The sequence below is a fragment of the Eufriesea mexicana genome, unplaced genomic scaffold, assembly GCF_001483705.2.
Source record: "Eufriesea mexicana isolate 0111107269 unplaced genomic scaffold, ASM148370v2 scaffold107, whole genome shotgun sequence".
In the NCBI taxonomy this organism is placed as follows: Eukaryota; Metazoa; Arthropoda; class Insecta; order Hymenoptera; family Apidae; genus Eufriesea; species Eufriesea mexicana.
In genome coordinates this window covers 2150668-2177622 of record NW_016908335.1, presented here as the reverse complement: position 1 = coordinate 2177622, position 26955 = coordinate 2150668, and the positions used below count along the sequence as shown (strand labels likewise).

General features: G+C 46.7%; 2 protein-coding genes across 17 annotated transcripts; one reads left to right on the top strand and one right to left on the bottom strand.

The window, feature by feature from the left end:
* On the bottom strand, positions 1-22695 carry Hipk (Homeodomain interacting protein kinase). Of its 16 annotated transcripts, XM_017910938.1 has the most exons (20): positions 22533-22602; positions 21953-22113; positions 10502-10596; positions 9508-9855; positions 7460-7786; positions 7275-7367; positions 6975-7193; positions 6520-6892; positions 6221-6438; positions 5785-6108; positions 5430-5609; positions 5201-5365; positions 4963-5127; positions 4454-4878; positions 3989-4078; positions 3349-3621; positions 3105-3270; positions 2619-2842; positions 1843-2163; positions 1-1111 (listed from the first exon to the last, which is right to left on the bottom strand). In XM_017910938.1, the coding sequence occupies exons 3-20, from the start codon at positions 10553-10555 to the stop codon at positions 913-915; spliced, it is 4164 nt and encodes a 1387-aa protein (XP_017766427.1). In that variant the 5' UTR covers positions 10556-10596; positions 21953-22113; positions 22533-22602; the 3' UTR covers positions 1-912. The 16 variants fall into 16 exon arrangements, with proteins under 16 accessions (XP_017766427.1, XP_017766435.1, XP_017766430.1 ...); XM_017910946.1 differs by having other exon boundaries at positions 2619-2806; positions 21953-22695; XM_017910941.1 differs by having other exon boundaries at positions 5445-5609; positions 21953-22694.
* Positions 22125-22956, top strand: LOC108555292 (uncharacterized). Its single transcript, XM_017910866.1, has 4 exons — positions 22125-22133; positions 22279-22509; positions 22599-22864; positions 22932-22956. The coding sequence occupies exons 1-4, from the start codon at positions 22125-22127 to the stop codon at positions 22954-22956; spliced, it is 531 nt and encodes a 176-aa protein (XP_017766355.1).
* Positions 22957-26955: the final 3999 nt, after the last annotated feature.

Below are 26955 nucleotides of genomic sequence, written 5' to 3'. Positions count from 1 at the left end.
AAACAAAAAAAACACGTCAAGTATATAACATATATACTGCCACGTATATAACATATGCGCCGTCTAAGTCGGACAAAATTGTACATCGATCGTATCACCAAATGATATTTGGAAAAATAATACAAATACAAATCATCAAAGCGATGGTTCACTGAGGAAACGATTGCGCAACGAGAGGCATCGAAAGGCTTCCTCTGTGTTCGTTCTCTATACTCTTATTTCTCGTTCGCTACTTTTCGTTCGCTTTTGCGTTCCAAATATGATCTCCACTCTACCAAACAAAAGGAAAAAGACAACACGTTTCACGATGGGCGTGTGACAAGTACGCTAATGAAAGCATTAGGACGCGACGCAAACGCGCGATCAGTCTATCGAAACCTCGGACCCATATCGTTTACTTTCCCTGTTTCCCAACCGGAATCTTGCAGAACATTGATATCCCTTTTCCTTTATCGTAATAGCACACTCAGGCAGTTCGAAGGGGGCAATCGCTGTTTAAGGACGGATTGTCAAAAAGTTTAAGTTGAAGAACGACTTCGATACCTTGTCTCGGGACTCCGTCGAGTCTTTTCAGTCATGAAATTCTTTTACTTTCTTTTTCTTTTTCTCTTTCTCTTCGTGACGATATAAGCCTAGTGTTTTACTCTGTGTTTTTAATAGTTGATAACAGTATCGCGACAGATCCCCTTCGTTGCTAGTAAAAAAACACGTTCGCGAGGAATGAATGCGACGACGAGGATGATGGGTGGTGGTTCTCTTTTTCCTTTCGTTCAATTTCGTTTCTCTTTCGTTTTGCTTTCTGCTGCGATCGGTATCTCTCGACCTCGTGAAATTTCATTAAAAAAGGAAGCGGCGGAAACTAGTGCTCGCACGCCGTTTTATTTTTCTTCTGAAACCAGACAGAGGAATAATTTACTCGGTGAACCACAAACCAGAAGGTTGATATTGATGTTTGGCCGGTGAAAGCGGGGCCAATCCGTAAACGGCTGTTGGCTGCATATGTGCAGGCAGTGGATGCGCTGCATGACTTGCCAGCAACGGTCTGGCCGAGCTGTGATGAGCTGGTGGTGGCAACGCTCGACTAGAATCATACAACGTTAATGGAGACGAGCTGTAAAAAACGGGATAATGAACGTTAGAAAGTCTCCGTAATGCTCTAAAAAGGGAAATGAAACATTTGTTTTATAAAGATCATTTCTTCGTTCCACACGCATACGGTTTTATAAGGAGATAACATTATGCGTACATATATATACATATATGTATATATATGCATATATATACAAATATAGCGTACATTAAAAGAATCGAATAATCGACAGGTTTCTTTTTTCTTTTTTTCTTTCTTTCTTTCTTTTCTTTTTTTCTCTCTTTACATAAAATACATCGTTCGTTTATGCTTACGTAACGTTTCTTCTTCTTTGTGCATTTAATCTAAGCAGGCAATCAATGGTCTACTTTGTACAAGATACATGTACACTCGAGCGTATAAAATACATACTGTACAATCATTGTAATGATATAGTTTCTTTACACTTTGATATTTAAAAGAAGAAAAAAAACAAAAAAATAAAAAAAAAAAGCAAAAAAGACGAAAGATAAAAATAAAAGACAAAAACAATGTTATATATCTTTTAAGAAAAGAATATTCGATTAAACCGATCGAATATATATCATAAATACATCACACGATCTTTACAACGTTACATGCTATTGTGAACGAGGTAAAACAGTTGCACGGGAACGCACTATATTGCAATAATAATAACTACGATACGATCACAAATATAACAACATACGATGAACTATCACTAGAACGAAAATATAATAAATGGTACACACATGCATGCATCAACTAGGTGTCTAGGTACCCACCCGGGTGTGAATCCCTGATAGGTGGGCACTTGTTGCTGCTGGATAGCAGTGGGAGCCTGAGTAGGCGCGGCGGTAACGTACACCGGGGGTGGCACGGCATGGGCTCTTGAACGCACATGGGCGTACTCCTGGTACAGGGGCTGTCCCAGGTGCTGGGCACTTCCTATTACAGGCCCCCCTGCAGGACTTCTGCCCCCGCCACCGCCCCCAGGACTGAGGTGGGCCGGATGCCCATGATGACTGTGGGTATGACCCGGATGGGCTGCCGAACCCACCACCTGGCTCTGCCTACAAAACCCAAAACAAAATCCATCCCTTCGTTATGCAATTCCCATGCGTTCTTTACTTACTGTAAGAAGTCTCTCTAAGAGGACAGAGACCAAACCGACAGAGAATCAATGATCGATTCGTTTCCGAGATCCTTTCACATTCACTTTTACTCTCGGTCTTTAACTTTGCGGAAATAACATAGAAATTCATGCTGTTTACTTGCCCGACCATGATACTCAGCCCGTCTGTCGTCTCGACAACGTATACACGAGCTGCCCGTCATCGGTTTGGTCATTTCTCATTCAAAGAGATAACCTACATGCAATCGACGAACTACGTGCAAAATCTCTTTTAACTGTCTTATTTATCTTTCTTCTATCTGTTTCCTAGATATTTCTAAATCTATGCGTGTAATTGTACTACATGCCTCGATAATCGTGTAATTCAAACGCGACATGCGACGCGAGGCTTACCTATACTGGTGTACCGTGTTTGCTACCGCCCATTTCTGATGATCTCTGGAATGAGCAGCCGGTGGTTGAACGTACTCGTGTTTGTACTCAGCTCTCTTTCCAGGCCATGATACCCGCTTGTCCGTGCCGGTCGTATACACAATGTGCTGCTCTTGAAGGTGGGGATGCGCGTTACTCGTGGTCACATACTGCAAGAAGTAGTCATGCATGTCATAGGCATCATCCTAGAAAAACATTTCCAAAAGAAAGATTACTAAAACACGGGAAGGGGGTGTCCAACGAATGCAGTGCGAGATCGTCGTTATTGTTCCTCGATATGGCTTGGAAACTCTTGGTTGGCCGTTTGGACGTATTATGAAAGAAAAAAGGGGAAAGAAAACGAACGAAATGACGAGCAGTGTGAGGAGGAGTAGGATAACGTTCTAAACGAAGAAGAAAAATCGAGAAACGTAGGAAACAAAAATGAAATTCGAATGAAAATTTAACCTGATAGGTCGGTGGCTCTTTACAGGCTGGCGCGTGACACGGATGTGGTGCAAGGTACTCAACGCCGGGCTCCGGTTTTGTCACAACGTTCACCATATTGCACTCGGATTGTACCTTCGCCAATAAACGTTTCTTTTGCGACTGAGACGAATATCCGGAGCTGCTACTGCAATCGATAACATATTGACGTCACATCGCGAATGTTTCATACGGCATTATAAACTTTGATTGTCCGGCTGATTACCTGCTGACGTGATGCTGCTGTTGGGGTTCGTGTTTAATTAGCTGCGTAGTTTGTTGATGCTGAGGATGTTGTGGCAAGTGTTGGTATAGATGATTATGCGCTCGACCTGGACTAGCTTCGCCATCGCTATCACCGACAGTTACACAACTGATAATATTTTTCCGTTGCGTTCTCTGAGATGTACTATGCGCTGTTACGTGTCCATTGGTATGCGACTGACTAGTCGAATGGGTTTGTTGCATCGGTTGGACCACACGTGGTGTTGACTGCGTGCTGCAAGTAAAAAGTACGTGAGATAAGTTGAACGCGAAACAGTTCGAAAACAGATATCCCCATACAATTGAATATTTGTTACACTGAGCATGAAAAAATGGCATTAAACGCTAGAGCTGTAAGTCAAGAGTGTTTTCAGTCCGTAACAGAGGCAATTGGCATTCCAAGAGCTACGATATCGCATTTATAAATTGCCCATATTATACGTAATCTTTCACCCTGCTATGTTTACTGGCAAATGCAATAATGCGAAATACGTTAACAGCTTCGATATCACGATGTTCGTCGTGTTATACCATGTTCTTAGCGATTATTAACCATTAATCGATGCTATTGTGTGTGTGATTGCTACGTTACATTCATATACCTTCGTATGACTTCTTCGCGGACTGGACGTCCATCGCCAGACAGGCGAGTTGCCAAATTTTGACAGGCTCCGCATTGCCGATCTCCACAGCTGTCAATGATATTCATGCATGATTCCACTACTTTCTATTCTAATAAATTACTAATAAATATGTTTCACGGTGGAAACGTCTACGGATGAAACTTATCCGATAAATCTCGACAAATAGAAAAAAAAAAAAAAAAATGTTACAGAACAATAGAAAATTGTAAACCAGACACTGGATAATGATATTTTCAAATTCATAATGCTACAAACAACTTTTAACGAAGCAAGATAACAATAAATTAAATATTCTGCTTGCTGTAACATTTTAGTTACATTCCACGAAAAAATGTAAGGCCGTTCTCTTCTAATCTTGTAATTGCAGACAATAAATTTCTAACTACTTTCCAATCGTCTACGAAAATACGTAAATCGACTCACCATTTGCCCGGTGTTTCGTCTTCGCTATCACTAATCGTGATAACGGAGACTGCAGGTGAAGGTGTATCGTGAATCGTAATGGTTTGCTGCCGACCAGATGTAACTTGATGGTGTTCTACGTTGTGACTACTGCTGTGTTTGCTGCTATGATGATGCTGTTGCATGGGTTGCTGTTGCCAATGACCGTTCGAAGGTGAATGCCGTCTCATGTTACTCGGTGGTGTACTTTCTTTTACCCTCTTTTTCACCGGACTTAGCTGTTGCGTTTCTTTCTTATGCTCATGCCTGTGCTGTGACTGCTGTGGTACCGTCACGTGATGTTGATGATGTTTCGTCACACTACGTTTGCCCCAACTCTGAGGCGGATGCTCAACAAGGGCACTAGTATTATAAACTTCTGTGACAGGAAATACTGGCCGCTGATCCTTCCCCAAAACAAGGGAGATTAGTTAAACACACGGTCGTTCGATTTACGAAGGTAATCGTTAACGAAGGTAATGGACGTTTACCTGCAGAATAGCAGAACTATCGACAATAAGAGGTCTTCCCCAATCTCCAGCATCGCTCAGTAATGGCTGTTGTATGGCTGCGTGCTGCGGTGGTAATTGCTGCCAGGATGGTACGATAGCAGCCATTTGACGACTTCCACCAGGCCAAGATGTTTGTACAGCATTCTATCGAAGAAGGTGAAATTGTAATTAGTCGTTTGTGAGAATTTTGGGAATCGTTCGTTTCAAGAACACTTACGGTTAACAACATTTGACGACCAGTTTCCACCATAGATACAGGCACCGCTGCATACTGTTGCTGTGCAGCTGCAGCTGCAGCAGCAACAGCCTGCTGTGATATAATCGATGGTTGTATCTGTAGTGGTCCTTGTTGTGCTTGTGGAGGCTGTACAAAGTGTGGAGCCTAATTTAACGATCAAGAATATATAAGATCACTGCATTAAAATGAAGAACATTATCTCATTTACTTGAGCAACAACTACGTGTTTTGCAGGACTTGGCATCGTCTGATAGCTGGATGGATGACAAAGTAGACTAGGCACCAATTGATGCGGAAAGTCGTGCACTCCATTTCGTCCACTATTCGATCCGTTAGATGAGCTACTGTACTGGGTCGCACGACGACTACTGTTACTGTATATTTGATACTAAAAGAAAGAGTATACCGTGACACAAAATGAATTCTGTACAAAGGTATTTCGTATCAAAAAGCACAAGCTGCCGACATAATAGTAAACACCCAATTTTCGTTTAACGTAACATTGGATGTTGCATCGAAGAAGCGCGGAAAAGAAGAAAGCAAAAGGAAATGTATATACGAACCAGATTGTCATATCCTGTTTGTGCAGTCCGATGTTCTCTGACCAATCGCTGTACTTGATTAGTTAATTGGTTGTTAAAGGTGAAAGTTACGGCACTACCATTTGTCGTCGGCACGAAATTAGCTACCAATGACGTTGGTGGAGGTGCCTGAGGTGCTGGAGGAGCTTGGTGATGCGCTGGACTTGCAGTGAAATCACCGGCTCGTCGGCAAACCTCCATCATTTGGACGGAAGCCTTAACATTGTTACAGTGTGCATAATCGACTAAGTGGGCCAGCGTAACAAAGGCATGGTTCAGAGCCTCCCCGGGTGTTATGCGGCGCTCCTGGAAATCACAAGTAGACGCAGTGGATAAAGAATAACACTTCCTTATTCTAAAAACTAGCATCGTTGCATTTCAATGGTCCTAAAAAGTTAAACCATGAATTAGATATTACTACCTGGTCCATTGTGAGCATCCTCTTCAAGAGGTCAATGAACTCTCTTCTATCTGCTTTTTCTGCCAAAAGTTGACCACCTTCCAAATCAGTCGGGACATTAACTTGACCAATATCGTCGAGACAGTTAAAAATATACTTTCTTGCCTCCTTAGATTTGATACCAGTTTCAGCCTCATGCTCTTCCGGTGTTTTTAATCGCCAAAATGGATATGTGCCTGTAATTAATTTTTACGTGAACCGTGTGCACTTGTTCCTCCGAGAATATCGCAAACGAAATTATCTCGTAAAGTACTCACTGTCCATGTCTCTGTAAAAGAATTTTGTTGTTTTGCTGGCATTGTTTAACATGTGTTCCGTTGGTACGCCCTGCGTTTGACTTATGTATCGAATCTGATCGTATTCCGAGCTACCAGGATATAGAGGCCATCCTAAAAACAATTCAGCAACCACACAGCCAAGCGACCACATATCTATTGCTTCGCAATATGCAAGTCCAAGTATAATTTCAGGTGCACGGTAGTATCGCGATTGCAAATACGTGTTGCAGACAGCTTTAGACACATGAGAGGCTGACCCAAAATCAATAACTTTCACACGATAAGGCTGGCGTACTGGATCCACCAACATAATGTTTTCTGGCTTAAGATCGGCGTGAATCAACCCCAGTTGCTGAAAGCACAAATTCATAGAGTCATCGCATCAATAAACGGCAAGCAGCAACTGTTTCAACGTGTCTAGAAACGCAACTTACCTTGAGTTTCAAAAGAGCTGTGAGTACTTGTTGGAGAATCGGTCTAATGTATTTGAGCGGCAGGGGTGAAAATTTATTCTGTTTCAAGAAATCATACAGATTTTGTTCTAGCATCTCAAAGACCAAGCAGGTATGGGATTTGTGCTGAAAGCACTCATAAGCGCGCACAAAGTTGAACTCATCCGCGTTTTCCTGACTGAGTCTAGACAGGATGGAGACCTATTCGGGATGAGAATCGTATTCATTCATAGTCCAGGAATAACAGATGAACCAGACTGACCCGGCATTCGCATAACTCACCTCAATCTGCCCTTGGCGCGCATACGATGGATGGTTCTTCAAAATTTTGATGGCTACTATTTCATTGGTTCCCTTTTTCCAGCATTTCACGACCTGGCAAGGAGGAACGAAACGACGTTTACTTTGAAATGCCAGGTATAAGAATAAATCGGAAAAGGGAATAGATCGTTGGGTGAGATCCTTACCTGTCCAAAAGTACCTCTGCCCAAAAACTCGAGGACTTCATACTGATTAGTCATAGAATAGAGAACCTCGTGCTGTACCAACTGGTAATCTCCGTCTCCTTGGGGGTTGCTGCCACCGCCTCCATTGGCAGCGTTGGTCACTTGCTTGCTTTGTGCCGTCATGCCTGTCTGCTTGTGTTGTTGTTGCTGCTGCTGCTGTTGTTGTTGCAGCTGCTGCTGTTGTTGAGTATGGTGCTGCGACACTACAGTACTACCCACTGCGTTCGTCGCGTTGGCGGAGTGGACTGCCAGACCGTCACCATTACCCTCCCTCGACCAAGTTTTTCTCTGTAGGAGGAATACACCTTATACAAAAATTTGTGGACGTTAAAAGATCGTAGACAATCTGAGATATCTTTGATTGGGTGGGGACGATACCGACGAACACACGGAGGAATGAGACTTGGACGATGCCACAATGTCGAGAGACAGCACAAACCCAAAAACACGATCCGTAGGGATCGATGCGATCGATAAGGCTTTGTTACACGTATGCACACATACACACACATAAGCGCGCGTGTTGCTGAAAATTAGTCGATGGCACACGGACGCGAGGTCGGCAAGACCCCGCGGGGGAAAACCGGGAAAGCAACGTTTCGGGTAACATTTTAGACAAGCATAACGGTTACATCGTTTCAACTGTAAACTCCGTAAACTGAGATTTAGTGGATATTAAGAAACGGTCCGCTAGTAACGGAAATACATCACGATGACCGGCATGAAATATGAAATGAAAGCCTGGAAGGCAATCGATAGGTAACTACGCCGCGCAGAAAAGTTAGCCGAGAAAACGATCGCTCATCCATCATCGCTCCAGGTACTTCCGCGATCAACGGGCCAACGAAAATCGATCAATTCGCTTCCTAATTACACGAGGATGCCGCGGTATCGGCTCGCGAACCGGTTAATACCGCGGATGCGCCAAGACAAAGGACCGCGGACGTTCTTTACATGCCTGCATGAAACGAGGCTACCTTTGTGAAAGTTACTCCATCAGAGGTATTAGACGATATTAATCCGTGGCTGTCGAACGCTGGCGATTATCATTCCGCGCATACGTTTTCTCTCTTAGCGACTCTTAGCTCTCGGCTCCGACTTCATTTTTCGCCCAACGATTTGGAAATCGCTGTCGTCGTGGCGAAAGCCGATCACAGAGTGGATTTTCGAACAGAGCTGGGGGAAAAAAAAGCGAACATGATGACCGTTTGTCCGCGAACGTAGAGCGAGGCGGTATCGTGGTCGATTGCGGAAACGAAGATGGCGGGAAAAATAAACGGGGGGAGCAAGTATCGCGAGCAGACGAGTACGCGTTCTCTTATCGAAGAAAACTAGCCGTCGAATGACGAAACGAAAGCATTCACAGAGACGACGAGGTCGTCGAGGTTCGTCTAGTCATGGAAAGCTCTGTTGCCCGGAGGCGGTGGGACTCGGGGGGGGACTAGAGACACCTGGAACGGTCCGGGCGGACCCTAGTACACGCATTGTGAGGCGCCGACGGGCCTCTGCGCGGCGAACGGCCGAAATAAATCCGAGGCTACTCCCTCTCACGTCGGCATTGGTAACTAACGCGCGTTAAAGCTGGTCGTTCCCCCGGTCCCCATCTGGACACGTCGCGTTGTCGCGTCAGAGGACGGATGGAAGAAACTCTCCTTCGGCTTGTTTTTCACAGCGAGAAGGCCCCGCCGTTAACGCTTATTTATAGTCGTTTGGAGCGGTACGCGCGCCGTCTCATCGAGCGTATCGATAGGAAAGGAGGCAGTGGGAGGAGGAGAGATCGCGAGAGTACCGCGAATACATTATCCTCGATTACGAAGTTCTAATCTAGGCGCAGGCAAGCGTATCTCTGGCGTCCATCTCGCGATGGTCGAAAGCGTTAACGTCGGAGCTGGAGAGAGGAGAGAGAGAGAGAGAGAGAGAGGGGGGGGATAGGTCGACTTTCCTCGACGCGATCGCGCGGGTCAGAGGAGAGTTATCGGTAAGAGAAAATCGCAGGAAGTGGCACCAACCTTCTGGCCACAGCGTTGGTACGTGTCTAAGAGCTTGATCGTCGAGGCTCGTACCAGGGTCTGTTGGTTCGGGCTACTCTTCTGCAGCGCATTATTGTTGTGCAGCGAGCTAAATGCGGTATTAGCACCGTTCACGGAGTACCGTTGTTGCAGACCGGTATTGTCTAATTGGTAGTCGCCGGTCGATTGGACCAATGCGTGTTGGATCACCGGCTGACTCACGTTGTACTCCAACTTGCGTTTCTTGCTGTGGTGGTGAACGGTGTTGTTACTGCTGCTGCTGCTGCTGCTGCTGCTGCCGTTGACGCTACTCGTCTGCTGTGTTTGGATGAACATGTCACACATTCCCTGCAATCACAAACGGAAACACGCTCGTTAGTCGATCGTTCTCCATCCACCACGCGAGGCTTCTACCGCGTGTACACCGGTGTGTATACAGGACGTTTGAACGTTTCCCGATCGGAAGTCTGACGTTGCTGCAAAAGCCACCGCTTCCATCCACGAGAACCGCGGTGCAGCACAGTAGGCATCTACGCGACCGTGTGTTTCTAAGTTATCTAAGAAGCGTTATCGTGGTCGGCTCGACGGTGAGCAGTGGTAAACAAGGGAAAAGCGTAAGAGGCGAAGTAAAGAGACGAGGAAAAACAGAGGAAAAACAGAGGAAAAAAGCAGAAAAGAGAGATAAAAAAGCGGGAAAGAGGAGGAAAAGGGAGGAAAAGTGATATAAACGAGAGGAAGCGATGGCAAACAGAGGATAGAGAAATTTCGTATATATCCCTGTGGATGGATTCTGTGTGCCGAGGCGTGGTGGCTAGCAGCGGGGGATCGAGCCAGAGAAAAGAGGGGACCGACCCATCGCGCGTCGTTCTGATTTAGGCGAACCGAGAGAGGAACCCACGGCTCGCCATTGCGACCAGGCGACGCGCGATATATAAAAACGTACGCAACAGCCGACCACGGCGACTATGAATATTTTAGTGTCTCCTTCACGTACATGTGCCTTTGTATGGTTCCACGCTGATTCGGGCCAGCGGCTCTCAAAAGGCATCTACGGAATATCAGGTTTCTGCGCGTTGACACTCCGAGTAGCTGCAACAGGGCAAACATATTGGGTTGGTCTCTGTCGAGCTAGCGCCTCTACCATCTTCTTTACAATTCGTTTCCCTAAGCGAAAAACGCATCTGTTTCGTCCAGGTAGGGATCTACAATTTTGAAAAAGCCCCGGGGTACCGCTACCCAGGGGAAGAGGTCGATTAATCGCTGCGATACTCATCCTGATCATCCATAAACCGCGTTTTACGAAATTAACCACCCGATAACATACTCCTCGCCGATATTTCTCCCCTATCGATCGCGAAACGGACGCAAGTGCGCGCGCGAATCGACCTTACTGCGTACATACATACATCAGGTGTGTGCACGTACTCCTCCGTCGAGTTACTGCGAGAAAGAGGAAAGCAAAATCGAAGAGAAAATTGAAGAAATAATAGAAGGAATAGGGAACGCGATGAAATTGAGGATCCGCGAGCGGATCCGGATTAGCGGGTTCGACGCGTGACGGATGTTTCGGAAACTTTCGATAGCTCGACTCGGTTTCCGTCCCCGCGACTCCGACACGCGCTAGCACGCGTCCAGCTTCTATTCTCTCTCTCTCTCTCTCTCTCTCTCTCTCTCTCCCTCCACGATCCTCGTTTATCCGCGTGCACGACGTGCTCTAATTATAGTGCTGCGCTTGTCAGAAATAGTGTTGCTCCGTATTATGAACGATCTACGGTACCGCGAAGTACAGTTACGGTTTATGTTAGCCGTCTCGCTACCCGCTGGAGAGAGAGTTCTATCCGACTGGTGCACCGGAGATAACGATACGAGGTATACGGGAGCCGATGGGTCACGAGTCGCCGGAAGCTCCTCGTCCACGTGTGATCGCGAGACTGGCCTAAGGTACGAGGAGCACGTCGAGCAGCGTGAGTTCGAACCGCCTAGTCATGGTCGTTGGCGAACCGGTTCGAACGCGAGGGTTGGTCCAGCAGGGGTGGAAGGAAAGTTCGGTCTCGCGGGGTCTGGAACAGGTAAGAGGAAAACCTTTGGAGATACGGGTCGTGGGAGATTGCTGGGAACGGTTGGTTCGCGGGAAGGCGAAGAGAGCCCATTGGCTGGTGTTAGGTTAGCTTTGGGTTGGGTTGGGTCGCAGTGGCGTCGATTCGGCGGCACACCTTGCGTCAGGCGGACGTGGCTGGCGAAAAGGGAGGAAAAGGGCGGAAAAAGGAGGGAAAAAGTGGGATAGGCGTCATCGTCGTCGTCGCAGTCGTCGGCTGATAGCGTTTCCAGCGCAATGCCATCCGGAGTACGTGGTAATAAAAGGAGCAACTTTACGTAATAGCGCGGCAGATAGCGGATCGAAGGAGTTTCGGCTTACTGTGCTGGCAGCCGACCTTTATGCATTATCGTGTCGCTTGGTCATTGCGAATAGACGAGGTTCAGCAACGACGAAAGACTCGCGCCACCCCAATGATGATCGCGTTCGGTGTGTATCTTTGCATCGCGTCGTGGTTGTTCTTGTTGGATCTCTCGACTTAACCACGCGACTAGGAACGACTGGAAACTGCTCGAGTATAATCGTCACGAAGCCAAGACGTGAACGACGAAGACACTCGCTCAGGGGTACCCGGTACTTGGCGCGTTTCCGTACCACCGAGGTCCGCGAAACGGTCGACTCTGGCAGAACCGTGACTCTCCAAACGTGGACAGCTATTGTCTCTATCGCGATATAGACTGGCAACTGACGATGAGTCACTCTGTACGTCTCTCCTTATCCTCTCTAACCCTCTCTGCCGTCTATCTGCACAAGTTGCGCGAAGGGACGAAACGAAAGTCCCGGCTATGACGCGTTTGCGCTTGCTTGCGATGCACGCGCGTTCCAAGCCGCGATGCACGACGCTGGCCTCGACCAGACCGCGTATAATCGCGTGCACCCCGCCTACGCGAGTACACGCGGCAGTGAGTCAAGCTAGCGATCGCTAGATACACGGGAAAAGCCGAAAGTCAAAGGCACAGGTAGCCCGAGCTGACCCCTGACGTCCCCCATCGAGCGACTCTCTCCTCTCTCTTTCGCGGAAAACTCGCGTCGGTGAACATACATCATCGACCGTCTAACAGCGAGTCGATGAATCACGAAGAAATTACGGTTGACCAGGTCAAATTCCAAAAGCGAAGAGATAATTGTCGATTGTTCGCTGCCAACGTTGACGTCCGAGTCAACGAGAGTGCGAGTCGGATGACGCGAGCAGGCTAGAAACGCGTCGAACCACATCGATCCAGTCGATGGTAACCAATTGGACAATTCTTCGCATCTGACGCGTGTATAACGAGAGTCGCAGAGACACGCGTGTTCGAGGGGCTAAGGACGAATCAAGGGAAACGATTGGCAGACACATGTGCTGGCTGCATGCTCGACGTTTCGCCGCTTTATCGCCTTAGATAGAAATAAACGTATCGTCATCGATCAATTGCGGTGTTGGACTAGCTGGTCGATTGATAACGAGAGGAAAATAACGCGGCTAGAACTCGGATAACTAGAGTTTTTGCCAAGCACTCGCACCTCGGGAGTGCGAGAAGATTAATCGACTCGTGTCTAGCAAGCTGGATGGCACACGGGGGTAAAAAGGATATTCCGATTCCACGAATCCATACTCGCAGGCTCCTGGAGGCATACTCTGACGTGGTAATGGAATAAGTTACGCGGATTCTCTTTTTATCTTATGTTAAACAGTTAACAATGGCTCTGTGTCTAAGGCAAGGCTCCATCAATCTATCCCACTTGGTCCCGACGTGTCCTGAAGGATAAGCTCCCTTTGTTGCACGATGAAATACTATCTATTTCTAGATCTGCCATCTCTAACTAACAACGAAAATTCGATCATCCGTCTTTACAAAAGTCTCGAAGGAAGAAGGTCTATTACGCTGTAGCTGTTCAGACTCTGTTCCTTTCCAAGGTTCCCTTCCTAATTCTGCCTCTACACGAACTTTGTACACCACTTACAACCTACCTTTACGATTACGTAAAGCAGGTACACCTATTAGACTATGACTAATCAGATCCCATTTCTTCCATAGGTCATCTTTCCAAGTCTGCACAGTAGGTCTATACCGTGGCTCTACATAGTCTCTCGCGAAGTACTCTATTCGGTTCACGTGACTTCCCAGTCGATAAAGAAAATTCGTGGAAGCTATTTTCACGATTACATCGAGGAAGATGGACTTATTACGCTGTGACCAATCATACTCCGCTCCTTCTACATCTTTTCAACTTTGTTGCTGCTTCTTTATGAAGTATCCAATTCGTAGATGCGACATTTCAAGTTGTCAACGAGAAATCATAGGACCTATTTTCACGATTACATCAAAGAAAGTGTACCTATTACGCAACCGACCAGTTAGGTCCCATTAGGTCTCTACGACTCATCCTACCGACTCTGCGGATGCCTATAGCATTACCGAAAACCCGCAGAATTTGTCTTCGCGATTGTACCAAAGGAAACAAACTCACTCCATTACTTCGTAACCAATTAGATCACATTTTCCCAACTTCGTGTCCGAAGCAATAGCGAAACGTCGCGAGACCTATCTTCGCGATTACGTTAAAGCAACCCTACAATAGGATCCTATTCTCTGCCAATAACGAAACTTCCTCAGACATGTCCTCGCGATTATGTCGAAGAAGGTGCACCTATCCTGATATCCTCGGACTTGTTTCCAACCAGCGACATCCCAGTTCCATAGACACTCTCTGGATATCCAGATCGTACAAAGTTGAAACTCGCGATTAAGAAGTACACGCTGCTCCTTCTGCGGGAAAGAGGCTGTTGTTGGTCCATTGTAAATTAACCGTCTAGTATCGCGACCATAAACGTCCGCTGTTAGGTGATGTATTTATAACCCGCAATCGCGGGCACAAAAGTTTGCCGACAAATTGGATGATCGTGCGTTAGACTCCATTTTCTACCGGCGAGTTTTCGCGCCGGTGCTAACGATCGGTGCAGCATGGTGATCCTGAGGTCGCGTCGGCGGATGAACCGTGGGTACACGGGGTTCGTGGATCGAATACGAGTCGCTTCGCCGAGAATTGCCGCAATTATTATTAAAGCAAGGTTCAAGAACGATTTCCAACTCGGCGAGGGCCGTTCGTGCCACGTTTCCGATCTGTTCGCGAAGAAGAGGCACAGCCGGGTCTGCTGCTACTTTCGCAACTTCGTCCTCGGCAGCGTTTCGCAACTCGTTATCCTTCTTCTGCGAGAGCAGTTCGCAACGGAAGTGTGGAATAATTGCCGATTTCCCTTGCATTTTAATCTCTCGCCTCCGACACCCTGCCTGCAGACACTCGCGTGGATGCCGAGCTTGTTGGACCGGAGATTAAAGGCTGCTGGTGTTATATATACGTTTAGAAGATTAATGTTACGTTAATCGTTATTGCTTAAGCATCGTGGATGTTAAAACTTACGCAATTACCGTGGCTGGTTTCGCAAACCGCTGATGTGAATAGGAGTGCCGAATAAAAATCGAATACAGTTGTACTTGCTTCCTTCGTTCAGTTCGGCGAGGAGATTCGCGTCAGTGTAACGCCAATATATTAAAAATCTGCTTCATCGCCAGTTACGTCTTTCTTAATTACGAGTTTGATATATATTTCGTATATCATTCGCGAATAGGTTCGTGAAGAGAGTTATAGATCTTCTGGAACGAAGTGATGCAATTTAGTGGATATAAAATCAATGATAATTTAGTCATTTTCGCGGTATTTAAATATCAAAGACAGGAATATATTTAATTCATAGACCGTATTAGAGAAAAAGATAAAAAGGATGAGTCTTCTTGATGTCGCGAAACTGTGGCCAATTATTAATTTCTGCAATTTCTGCGCGAATTTTTCACGCTGTTTTAAAGGCTCTGACTCAAGCATAGAGCCATCAACGATAGTTAAGATCACGGTAGTAGACCTAATTATATTTTCAACGCGAATTTCCTATGCCTTTCTAGAAATTCTAGCTCGGACGCAAGATCACCAACGATACTTAATGTCACGGTACCAGGCCTAATTATTCGCCACGCAATTCTCTGCCTTTCTAGAGGTCCCAATTCGAACGCAAAATCATCAATGGTTCTTATCACCGCGATATTAAGACCAATTATAATTTTCATGCGAATTATAAACACTATTTTAAAGAATTCAATATAATCATAAGATTCTTAATGTGGTATTGGGCCTAATTAATCGTCGTGAAATTTTGGGCCCTTCTAGAGGGGTCCAATTCGCAGGCCAGATCATCAACGATACCTAGTACCACAATACTAAATCTAATTATAATTTCTGCGCTAATTCTAGACGCTTTTTCAAGGATTCCAACTTGAAAATGGGATCATCAACGTGAAGCTAGGCCTAATTATTAGCCACGAAATTTTGGGCCTTTCTACAGGTTCCAATTCGAAGGCAAGATCATTAACGATACCTAATCTCGCGATACTAAATCTAATCATAATTTCCGCGCTAATTCTCAGAGCTTTTTTAAAGGTTCCACCTCAAAGATGGGTACATCAACACGGTACTAGGCCCAGTTACTCGACACGAAATTTTTCTGTTCATTTAGAGGTTCCAATCCACAAGCAAGATCATCAACGATACCTAATCTCGCGATACTAGACCTAATTATAATTTCCGCGCGAATTCTCAGAGCTTTTTTAAAGGTTCCACCTCAAAGATGGGTACATCAACACGGTACTAGGCCCAGTTACTCGACGCGAAATTTTTCTGTTCTTTTAGAGGTTCCAATTTACAAGCAAGATCATCAACGATACCTAATCTCGCGATAGACCTAGCTAGACCTAATTATAATTTCCACCTAAATTCTCAGAGCTTTTTTAAAGGTTCCACCTCAAAGATGGGTACATCAACACGGTACTCGGCCCATTTACTCTATACGAAATTTTTCTATTCTTTTAGAGGTTCCAATTCACAAGCAAGATCATCAAGGATACCTAATCTCGCGATAGACCTAGCTAGACCTAATTATAATTTCCACCTGAATTCTCAGATCTTTTTTAATGGTTCCAACTCGAAGATGGGATCATCAAAACGGTACTAGGCCCAATTACTCGACGCGAAATTTTTCTGTTCTTTTAGAGGTTCTAATCCACAAGCAAGATCATCAAGGATACCTAATCTCGCGATACCAGGTCTAATTATAATTTCCGCGCGAATTCCTCGCGTTTTCTAAACGCTCCTGCTGCAAAACAACCATCTAAGATACTTAATATCCCGGTACCGGGTCTAATTATAATTTCCACGCGAATTCAGCGAGTCAGGTGAATAAACGACAGAGCAAGGGGAACAAGTCGTTGCTCAGAATTACGTAAGAGGCCTTCTCGTGCGCTTTTCGTGGAATCCTAGAAGCTTGGCTGTTCGATTGTTAAGATTAGCAGGCAATAAATACGTGGTACCCCCGCCCCCTCCCGGGCCCCTGTAAAATTCCACGCTTTCCTCGCTACTCACTAGCCACATGGAAAAGATAACGTTTCCTCCACGACGGAATTTTCCAATTACACGCGGCTCTGTACCGCGTTTACACCCTTTTAGGCTCATCTCCCTCCCGCAAAACGAGCTTGCCTTCGCGATACCAATCCAACGATGTTTACGGGTATAAATCGAGCCGCTGTTTGCCCACGACATTCCTCGCTCTGCGTCACACCGAAGGCCACACAGCTCCATCGACTTCGAATTTTCTCTTGGCAATGCCAGTTCCCAAATCGTTCTAAGTCCATCGAGATCATCCTTGCTTATGGATCATATATTTATCAATTTCTATCATATATTTATCAATTTCTATATCGGTCCTTCGCTAATTATTCCAGCACTCACCCCGCCTCTGTCACGATGCTGGGACCCCCAGCCGCTTACTCGAGGGTCTTTCACCCTTTGAATACCTCCGACGATCGTGATATCGATTCTACGTAGATCTATTTCTAGAAATTTCGAGATTATTCATTTTTCGAACGTATCACTGAAATAATTAGCACGCGAAATTTATTTAAATCGGTTTCTGTCAATCTATAGCAGTTTATTTCCGAGTACACGTGAATTATGGAGAGTTACTGAGAAGATCATTGAGCAAGTATTTGGAGTGCAAAGAGGATCTCGCGAGTTCTGATTCGATTTTAAGCTAACAGATATGGAGGACGCGAAGATGTTGGAAGTATAACGGAGAAATGGAAGTTGTTTGCGAATTTTGCTCCGATAACGCCGGACTTACCGAAGTAATTAAACCAATCAACGCGATTGGTTTCAGGCTTCTTATTTTAGTCACTACTCAAAATAGGTTTTGAAGTTCCATTGGCGAAGAAACGTAGTTATATGTACTTGGTTCTTTTTATCACGACGCTTTAATAACCAGTGTTTATGTATATGATGTTTATGCGCGTGCCATAAGACGGTAGCTGTAATGCTATGCTAAAGAAATGAATCATTTCTTCACGTGATACGCGGGAAAACAAGAAGATACTTGATAGTTGGGAAACTCGAAATGAAGGAATCTCGAGAATTCTGCACAAATGTTATGCCTGAGAAAGGAAAATTTCCTCGACACGATGCAGGAAAAATAAAGAGTTCTCGTGACTACTTTTATAGACGATAATTTGAGAAAATAAGAAAATGATAAGCTATATATTGAAAAACCTCGAAAATCTTGGAAATTCTGCGACAATTTCAGGTTAGAAAATGAATAATTTTCCAATACAGCGCACGAAAGAACGGAAAAATATTGGAAATATAGCGCGGAAATTTAAACTAATTTCTGTGAATTCTAGACTTCGACTTTAAGCTACAGGCACCGATAATTTTCCGTCGTAACGCGTGAGGAAATATAAAGATATTGAAACGCTATAGAAAAACTCGGACTAGAAATTCCTTGTAAATTCTGCTCCAATTTTATCGCATGAAAAAATGAATAATTTCTTCGTGCAACGCGTGGAAGAACTCGAGGATATCCACAATATCGTAGGAAAACTCGTCGTAGAAATCTAATCCGATTTTAAGTCATTAATTTCCCCACGTGACACGCGGATGAACGTAAGAATATTCAAAGTACAGCGGGAAGCACGAAATACTAATTCTTCCTGAATTCCATCTGAATCTTGGGCTAAGAAAATAAATAATTTTTCGACGTGACACAAGAAGAAACACGAGAACACTTATGCTGAAAAACGAACAATTTCTTATAGCAACACGCGGAAGATCGTGGAAATATTCAAAATAACGAAGAAATCCTCGTAACACGCGGAGGAACACGAAGATATGAACAATATGGTGGGGAAATTCGGTGTGGAAATCTATTTCAAGTTAAACATTAATTTCCCCACGTGACACACGGATGAACGTAATAGTATTCGAAAAATATAGAGGGAAACGCGAAATGTAAATTCCTCTTAATCCTACTCGGATATTAAGTTAAGAAAATGGACAAATCATCGTAGCACGCGGAAGAACACGAGGTACATACGCCGGGGATCATTGGATCTTCTGTATCCGATTCGTTCGAAGAAACAGCGTAATAAGATTCCACGGTGTTTCTATCGATCAAACAGCGTAACCGGCGTTTGATGGGTCTCGTGTGTCGGATTCTATTTGCGTTTGCAGGAACGTACGCTTAACCAAATCGTATCGGAAGCATGTCGGTAATGATTTCGAGTGGAATCGTCGTTTACGCGATACGATAACGAGATCTAGGGACTGAGCGGCGACGCTGGCGCCCCCGCGGTAGTGAGGAAAGCATGGCGGAACTTTCACCAAGTCGCGGGGATATTAGAGACGCAGCTTAGTCCTTAAACGGAAGGTTATGGCGCGCGGAAAGTTCCGTCGAACGATGGAACTCGTACGAGCGAACAGACCCCGTTTAATTTCGTCGAAGAACGAAATTTCTTCGTGGAATACCAACTACGTGGATACGAAACTTTCCTCACTCTTTGCCTCGGAGACCTGCCGCGAAAACGAAAACGGTTAAACTTTGAATATGTTTGGAGCACGAATATTGCGCCTAAGAATTACTCCGTTATGCAAATCCGGAGTACTTGCACGAGAAGGACGAATTTGTCAATTTATTTACGTACAAAAAACGAAATTGAAAATTATAGGGATGACTTCATCCATCCACTAGCATCGCGCGATATCGAGCGACTTTCCTCATGTAAGGTCACCTAAAGATCAACAAATGTCCCAGGGTGCTATAGCGAGTTACACTCGTCTAAGGTATCGATCGATATTCGGTTTACTCCGCCGAGTCGCTTGCGATCGCCTTGAAATCACGAAACACAAGCACCTTCGATCAAACTTCGTTCCTCATTACCGCACAATTTCTCCGATATTTCACCATACCGCGGTGTCTTTAGAAACGATAACGATCGTTAGGCGTAGCTTACGTAGGCGCCTCACCCTTCGGGCTATACACACACACCGTCGTAAAAACCGGTGCCTTGTCATTCCCCTATCCTGAGATTAAAGATGAAACGTGGCGAAAAAAATAAATGGGAGGCGTACACGTTGGTACGCGCACGCACAGCGAAGAGAAATAGCAATCGTAAAATGCGGCAATGTCCTTCTGAAACGCGCCCGCACGTGTCGGAGAGCCGAGAGGGGCAAGGTTCTCCGACCGAAAGGCCATCCGGAAGGCCACGTTGGAGAAAATCTAGTAGAAACGAAGTATAAAAAAATGCCGTTCGAGCGACCGACCTGTCACTTCCGATTACTCCGTTTGTCTCACGGACTGCCAGACGCCGGCCGATAATTAGAAAACGATAATCAAACGCGAAAATATAGAGCACCGATCGATTTGCGGATGAACGCGCAGAGCTCGAGGCACACGATAAGGGATACGGATGAAACTAATTGGATTTTGAGTCGCAGTTACGCGGCAAAACGATTCGATTCGACGATTATTTTTTTCCACTCCAAAATTGCTTTTTCCCATCGTTTCGTTCCGAAAAAGATATTCCGCGAATCACTTTTCGAAAGATTAATTTTGGAACATGGAACGGTGAGTAGGTTTCGATCCGTCGGTACAGCGATTTGAATTTCCGTTCGAGCAATGACTATTTCGCGGTAAAGTTTCGTTATCGTCGTTCAAAATATTCCTAGTATCGACACGAGAACGTATTCGGTGAAACGAAGATAAAAAAAAAAAAAAATATGCGGTTCGTGTCCGTGACAGTAGTTTTTAACGTGAAAGAACGAGGATAGTCGTGCGTCGGTAAATGATCAGGTATACGTCAGGACGTAGCACGAAGCGAACAACGATGTACCGCGTGGATGGAAAATTTCCGCAATGAGCTTATGCGCGTGTTAAACGATCGACGAAGCAACGAAAAGCGCTTGAATTTCGTTCATAACGAAGCATCGTGTATCTATGCATACGCGGTCGACGTGCAACTCGGTGACACGCAGGAATCGCGATCCAGTAAACGTTGCTGCGACGTAAGTTCTAGCCTATGTGCACGTAGCTACTCAGCCAACAGATGTTCGTTCAACGTCGGGTCTTGTAACGCAGGAACTTTTCCACTCCGTCGGCAGGATTTCATTCGCGCTGGCATTTCGTCCAACTTTGAGATACGATGTATATATTTCGCAAAATTGCGTTCCAGTACGCAACATACTTTCGGGATTCACGCTCGAAAGAATCGTTACGATTGGTGAAGTTTGCGACAAAACGTTTGCGACAAAAGTTATTTATCGAGCGTAAACGCACACGCAGCACACACGCTGATCGGAGAATTCGACAATAAAATGACAAACTGACCAAGTCACGGACAACGGGGAACGATCACGTATCTTTTTCTTAAAAACGCACGCGAACCGACGTTTTGAGGTTATGTTCGCCGTTTCGAGTTTTCGGCAACAGATGTTTCTGATTCGGTTTCTCGTCTTGCGATTCTCTAGATGGCTGTCGTGTCGACGTCGTACGAAATTTGGAGCGGAAAAAAATTTGAACTGTCACGCCGCTAACGTGGACAAATTGAACGTACAATCCCACGGTCGAATGAGTAACTTTGACGAAAAGGATTCATAAAATGACCACACGGCGATTGATCGACGTTCACGAGGGGAAAACTTTAACTTGTTTACCTTTTCCGAGTATAGAACGTATGTTCGTCGAATATCGGAGTACGCGAAACGATAGACTATGCGAATCGTCCGCACGAGAGCAGAAAAAGTAAGACACGCGTGTCACTGTATCTTCGGCAACCTGTCAATCGCAAAATCGTTCGGAAAATTTTTGAAAAAGGTCATTTCACCGATGCTCGCGAGAGGGATGGAAACACGAGATCGGCGTGACGGAGAGAAAGAACGAAGGAAGGAAAACGAAGTGGATCATCGGCAGAGTTAAACCCGTAGAAAAAGGAAACGTACCTCTCGCTTCTTGGCCAGTGTCTCTCTGTTCAGGGACGGGCCCGACGATCACGTAGCAGCATGTTCCGTTTATCCCCGGGTTGTCTTTTCCCCGTCTGGTTTGTCGGCCTCTCGTTAGCGACACACAGCCATCTTGCGTAGTGCCTGGCCTGGCTCGGTCGCTTTCGGTACGATGGCCTCCGTAAGTGCGACAAAGAGGACAGTCGCGGTGGATAGAGGGGTTTGAGAGAAAGAGGGAACGAGACGTAACAGGAGAGAGAGCGAGAACCACGGCCCCGCCGAAGTGCGTGTCCCACCAATACACGCGCGCATATACACCGAAGTAGCACCAGCAACGCCACACCGCCGCCACCACCACCACCGCCACGACCACCACACCACCAGCACCACTACTACCAACACCGCCACTGCCACCGACGTGGAGGCACTGCACCTCTCTCACAGTTTTCGCCACTTTTTCGCACGGCCCTCGCCCACCTCCGTCACATACATATTCCGTGGAGCAGCCAGCGTTTGCGCGCACCTTCGTTTCACTCGACGGTCGTTGCCGGAATAGGGTAAGCGCGACGACGTTATTTACCCGTATAGCGATGTCTTCCGTCGACTAGAGCGATCATACCTCCTCTTCGTTTCGTTCCGTTGTTAGCGCTGCACCACCGCCGCCGCCGTGGACGCTGCTGCTGCTCCCGTTGCCGCTAATCCACTACTGACTGCCCGTACCTGTCGTTCCAACACGCACGACCGCGATCGGGGGATCGCTCGGGCTCGACTGCCGCACGACGATCTGACTTCGGCCATCTTCGGAACGCCTCGGCGGTTTACGCTCACTTTCCGCGCAGGGACGACGATATCGTGGGCGCATCAAGCGCCCCGTCCCCGTTTCCTCTCGAATGACTCATGTGCCACACTGACGTATACACGTTCCAACCGCCGTCGTTTTAAGAAACGATTGCGGCCTCTTTATCGTATGAATCTGCAGGACATATGGACACATTGCCACGTGAAAATGTTGCAATTTTATTGGATCAAAAGGGATGCACCTTTCGTTCCTTTCATTCGAATAGCCGACGTGAAATTTACCGTGAACCGATTGGCTCGGACGTCGATTTTTAAGAGAGTGCCTTGTTTTCCGTTACTCCGATGTCGATCTTGGCTCCATCGTTTGAACAAAATGACAATGACGTTGGCGAATGACGCGTATTGCTAATGCTCTTTCGACATGGCAAGATCCGTCTGTGAAATTTTGTTTTCGTTTATAAGCATTTTTATCGCGAATGGGAAATACGCAACGCGTGCGCGATACGTTCGACGAGCTCTACCACGCGTTTGGCCGTTAATTTTGCAACGCGATGCTACGTCGGAATAAACGTTTCGTGCAATCGTTTTCACCATCGATTTCTCGTTTTACCGTGCGCCACGGTACGCCAGTCTCTGACGAAAAAAGACAAGACAACGGTATACGCGGTGGTCGAACCAGCGATTTGTAACCATCCTAGTGAGACAACGGAAACAAGTAAAATTCCGACCGATCTAAGTACTTTCACGGTCGTCCCACCGTCGACGTCGACCAAGCCGAATTCGTTCGTGCCACGCGATTAATCGTTAATCTAATCGAACGGCAACGAAAGAGAGGTCGAAAGTCCCCTGTTTTTGCTTAAAGTTCGTACAATCGTTTTCCATGAAAATGTCGAAGAAGAACGCCTCGATGGATAGAACAATACTTCATCGAGGACGCTTTATCGGACTTGAACTTTGTAGTCGTTGAAATGAACGTTTTACCGCACGTACAGTCGAAACGATTTAGCGCGCATTCGATCGAAGGACACGAACTCGAAGAACCGAGTGTGCGTCGGAGATCTTGATATCTTTATGACTACTTCGAGTGACGAAGTATTAATAACGTGGCGGCGGTCTTTTTGTAAATTACAAAAATAGCCCCCCGCCTTGCATATTACCGATCCGTTCATATCCGGGAGCTGCGCCCATTTCTCGAAACGGTCTCTTTACTTTTTAGCAACGGGTAGGAATACAAAACGTTTCATCGATCGATCGATTTACACCAACGAACGTCGATACGATTCGACGTAACACGCATGCGCGAGAGCAGGCGACGACAACGTACGTATGTAGTTAGAAATTTCGGCCTTTAGATTAGAAGATAATCCGTTTGCGTCCGAGCCAAGTGAAACCGGATCTTTCTGCGTCAGTCTCCGCCAGTCTAAAGATACAGCCGTTCTTTTTCTCGCATAGTACGAAACGCGAGCCGCGATCTCGAGCCGTGCGAAGAACACGCTCGATCGATAATTATTATCAACCGGACGACAGAGTCTCATCGTGAATTCTCCATGTGGTGAGAAAATTTCTAAACGAAACGGACGTCCCGCTCTTGATCCTATCGCGAAACGTCACGGATCCCATTAGAGACCGACCTGTTCTAATCGCGTACCTGGCGACGCGTGACGTTACTGACCATTAAAAGACAGCGGTTCTCGGGCGGGCTGTGAATTTTCCAATCGGAACGTGAAAATCCAACGCGTCTGCAATACCTTCGTGCTATACTACGCTAGAGGCGCTGCGTCGCCGAAGTCTCGGAGCGAATTGGGTCCACGGCACCGACCCAGAGGAGGGTGCAATAAAGAGAGCCAGACCGTACGACGGTATGCCCCTCCCTCGATCCCACTTCGCCACATCGTACCGCGCCCCACTCCTACCAGCACGCTTCTGCACCCTACTTTAAAAATCCCTCAACGGTTTCACGGCAAGTGCCTTCGAAAATGGACAAAGAGAAAGAGAGACTCGGGAGCCTGCGGGCACCCGTTTTTCGTACGAAAATTCACGCGCTCCTGTCTGACCTGAAAACGCAATAAATAGCGTTCGGTCCGTTATTCTCCTTTCTCGGCCGAGTCCCGAGGATATGCACTACGACCATGCGCTTTTCGAGGAAACTTCCATTCCATCGGTAGTGCAGGGTTTCCTCGGTCGGCCAGCGACCACGGTGAAAATCATTCGGTAGGGGTTGCGTTACGCCATTTTCGACGGTTCCCCACCGTCTTTCTCCGCGCAAGGCACGACGGGTATGTGACACGATCGAGGAGAAAATGGACGGTCGCGAGGATTCCGATCGCGACTCGCGGAGCGGATTGGAAAGTCGCGCGACGGGATGGCGCGGTAAAGAAATTGGAGTCGGTTGTTAGGTAGGACGAAAATTAATCTCGTCGCTATTTGCGTAGGAATCGAGGTACCTTGAAACTGTCGCTGTGACCAAGTCACGAGGCTTTTTTTCTTTGCCAAAAAGCTAAGCTACGCGCCACGACGGCGACTGTCATCGTCGATATTAGACCGCGCAAAGTCACCTCGCGAATTTCCGATGCAACCCAGCCTGATCCACGCCGTGCACGCACGCCACCGTCGAGATTTTCCACGTGTCACTGGGTCACTGCACTTGCTGTCCTGCGCGGGAACGTGAATACAGATCGCTCTCTAAATATCAGAGTACCGCGAAGCCCCGAGTTCGCCCGCGGTCTCTAAAGTTCAGCCAGGAACGTATACGAGCGCGAGCGAAAATACTCGGCCAACATCTCGAGAGGGTTCTCGATCGAACGATCCCCGTCTATCGGTTCACCTGAATATCAGCGACTCGATCGTACTTGCTCGGCTCGCGCGGACACGCCGAGCGGTCGTGACGTCCGCGAAACGTCAACGGCGAGTTACCGTTCCACTCGAAACGAGCCGGGCAGCTCTAGCATTTTCGTGAGAAGCCTCGCGGCGTCGTTGCGAAAAATCATTCCCGTTGCAGGCGGCTTCTCCCTCCGTCTCTGTCCGCCTCCTATCGCTTCTCCGTCGCGCAATGCGAAACGAGTTTCCAACACGATTCAATGCCTCGGTCTTGCAAATGTGAAAGTACATTACTGCGGGCTCTGAAAGTCGTTTTGCTCGAAGGTTTACCTCTCGAGCGGCCCTGGACCGTTCACCGAGAAAAGAATCGCGAGTGAGGACGAGGCGTGCGCGAGGCGAAAAATCGCCAGGGAATACCGAAACCCCTCTAACTTAACGGGGCTAACCAGTCGAGGAAATCGTGCTTGCGCCTCGAATGAAAGCGGACCCGCGAACGGTGCCATCGCCTACTGCTCGACAGACCCGAGTCTTTCTTCGTTAGGGCTACCTACGAACGCGTTAATCCCTCATCACCGTAACTCTCCATTTCCCCTCCATTCCAGGTAAAACCTCTTTCTTCGCGTATACGGTGCATCTTACTGCAGCCGTGCTGAAATCCCTCCGTGTCCCCAAACACCAGGTCCGACCCAACCATCCGTCCCTTTGTCGGCTAACCCTTATTCTTTTATCTTTCCCATTCGGCGCAGATCGATCTCGAACCGGTGAAACTTAGCCTTTTCCTTTTCACCAACTTTGTATATTCTCCACGTCGCGCCTCTTTAAGTCGCGACGAATCGCAGACCATCGATTGGCCCGAACCGTCGAAGAACGTTCTATTTACCCCGAAAATAGAGAAGCATCGATCGCCTCCACCGATGGAACGTTCTGCGTCCCTCTAAAATAGAGGTTCATCGAGATTCACCTATCGGACGTTGCACCTAACCTAACTCTTTCTCAGTCCGATCGCGACGTTTCGTTTCGTAAATACTCGAAATCTCGACGAGTTTGGTTTTTCTTTGCCTTTTTGAGGAAACGACGGCAGCCATTGTTGGACAGAAACGCGTTATCGAGGCTGGTATCAGCGAGACCAGAGCGTGGAGCAAACGGAGAGAGGGACCAAGATGGCGGCCGAGGGGAGCGGGCGCCGTTTCGAGCGGACGCGATTTCATTTCGATTAGCTCGGTGTCGACCTCGGCGAATCTTTATGACGCCACGACGCGTTACCGTGCACGCGGAAAAATACCCGCCGGTTGAAAATACCGCAGAAGAAACGCGGTAACGCACGTTCGAGAGGAGGAAGGCACCGCGTTGCACGCGAGCCGAAGGAATAAATATATACGCGATACACG

What these genes read in the sequence shown, in the direction of transcription:
- LOC108555292 (XM_017910866.1), top strand. An exon ending in ACGGTCGTTGCCGGAATAGG is followed by an intron (nt 22,510 to 22,598) that starts GTAAGCGCGACG and finishes TTCCGTTGTTAG; the next exon opens with CGCTGCACCACCGCCGCCGC. An exon ending in GACTCATGTGCCACACTGAC is followed by an intron (nt 22,865 to 22,931) that starts GTATACACGTTC and finishes ATGAATCTGCAG; the next exon opens with GACATATGGACACATTGCCA.
- Hipk (XM_017910938.1), bottom strand. Translation starts at nt 10,555, where the DNA reads ATGCCTTTTGAGAGCCGCTGGCCCGAATCAGCGTGGAACCATACAAAG. An exon ending in AAGAGCCACCGACCTATCAG is followed by an intron (nt 2,843 to 3,104) that starts GTTAAATTTTCA and finishes ATGTTTTTCTAG; the next exon opens with GATGATGCCTATGACATGCA. An exon ending in CACCTAGTTGATGCATGCAT is followed by an intron (nt 1,112 to 1,842) that starts GTGTGTACCATT and finishes CGTTTTTTACAG; the next exon opens with CTCGTCTCCATTAACGTTGT.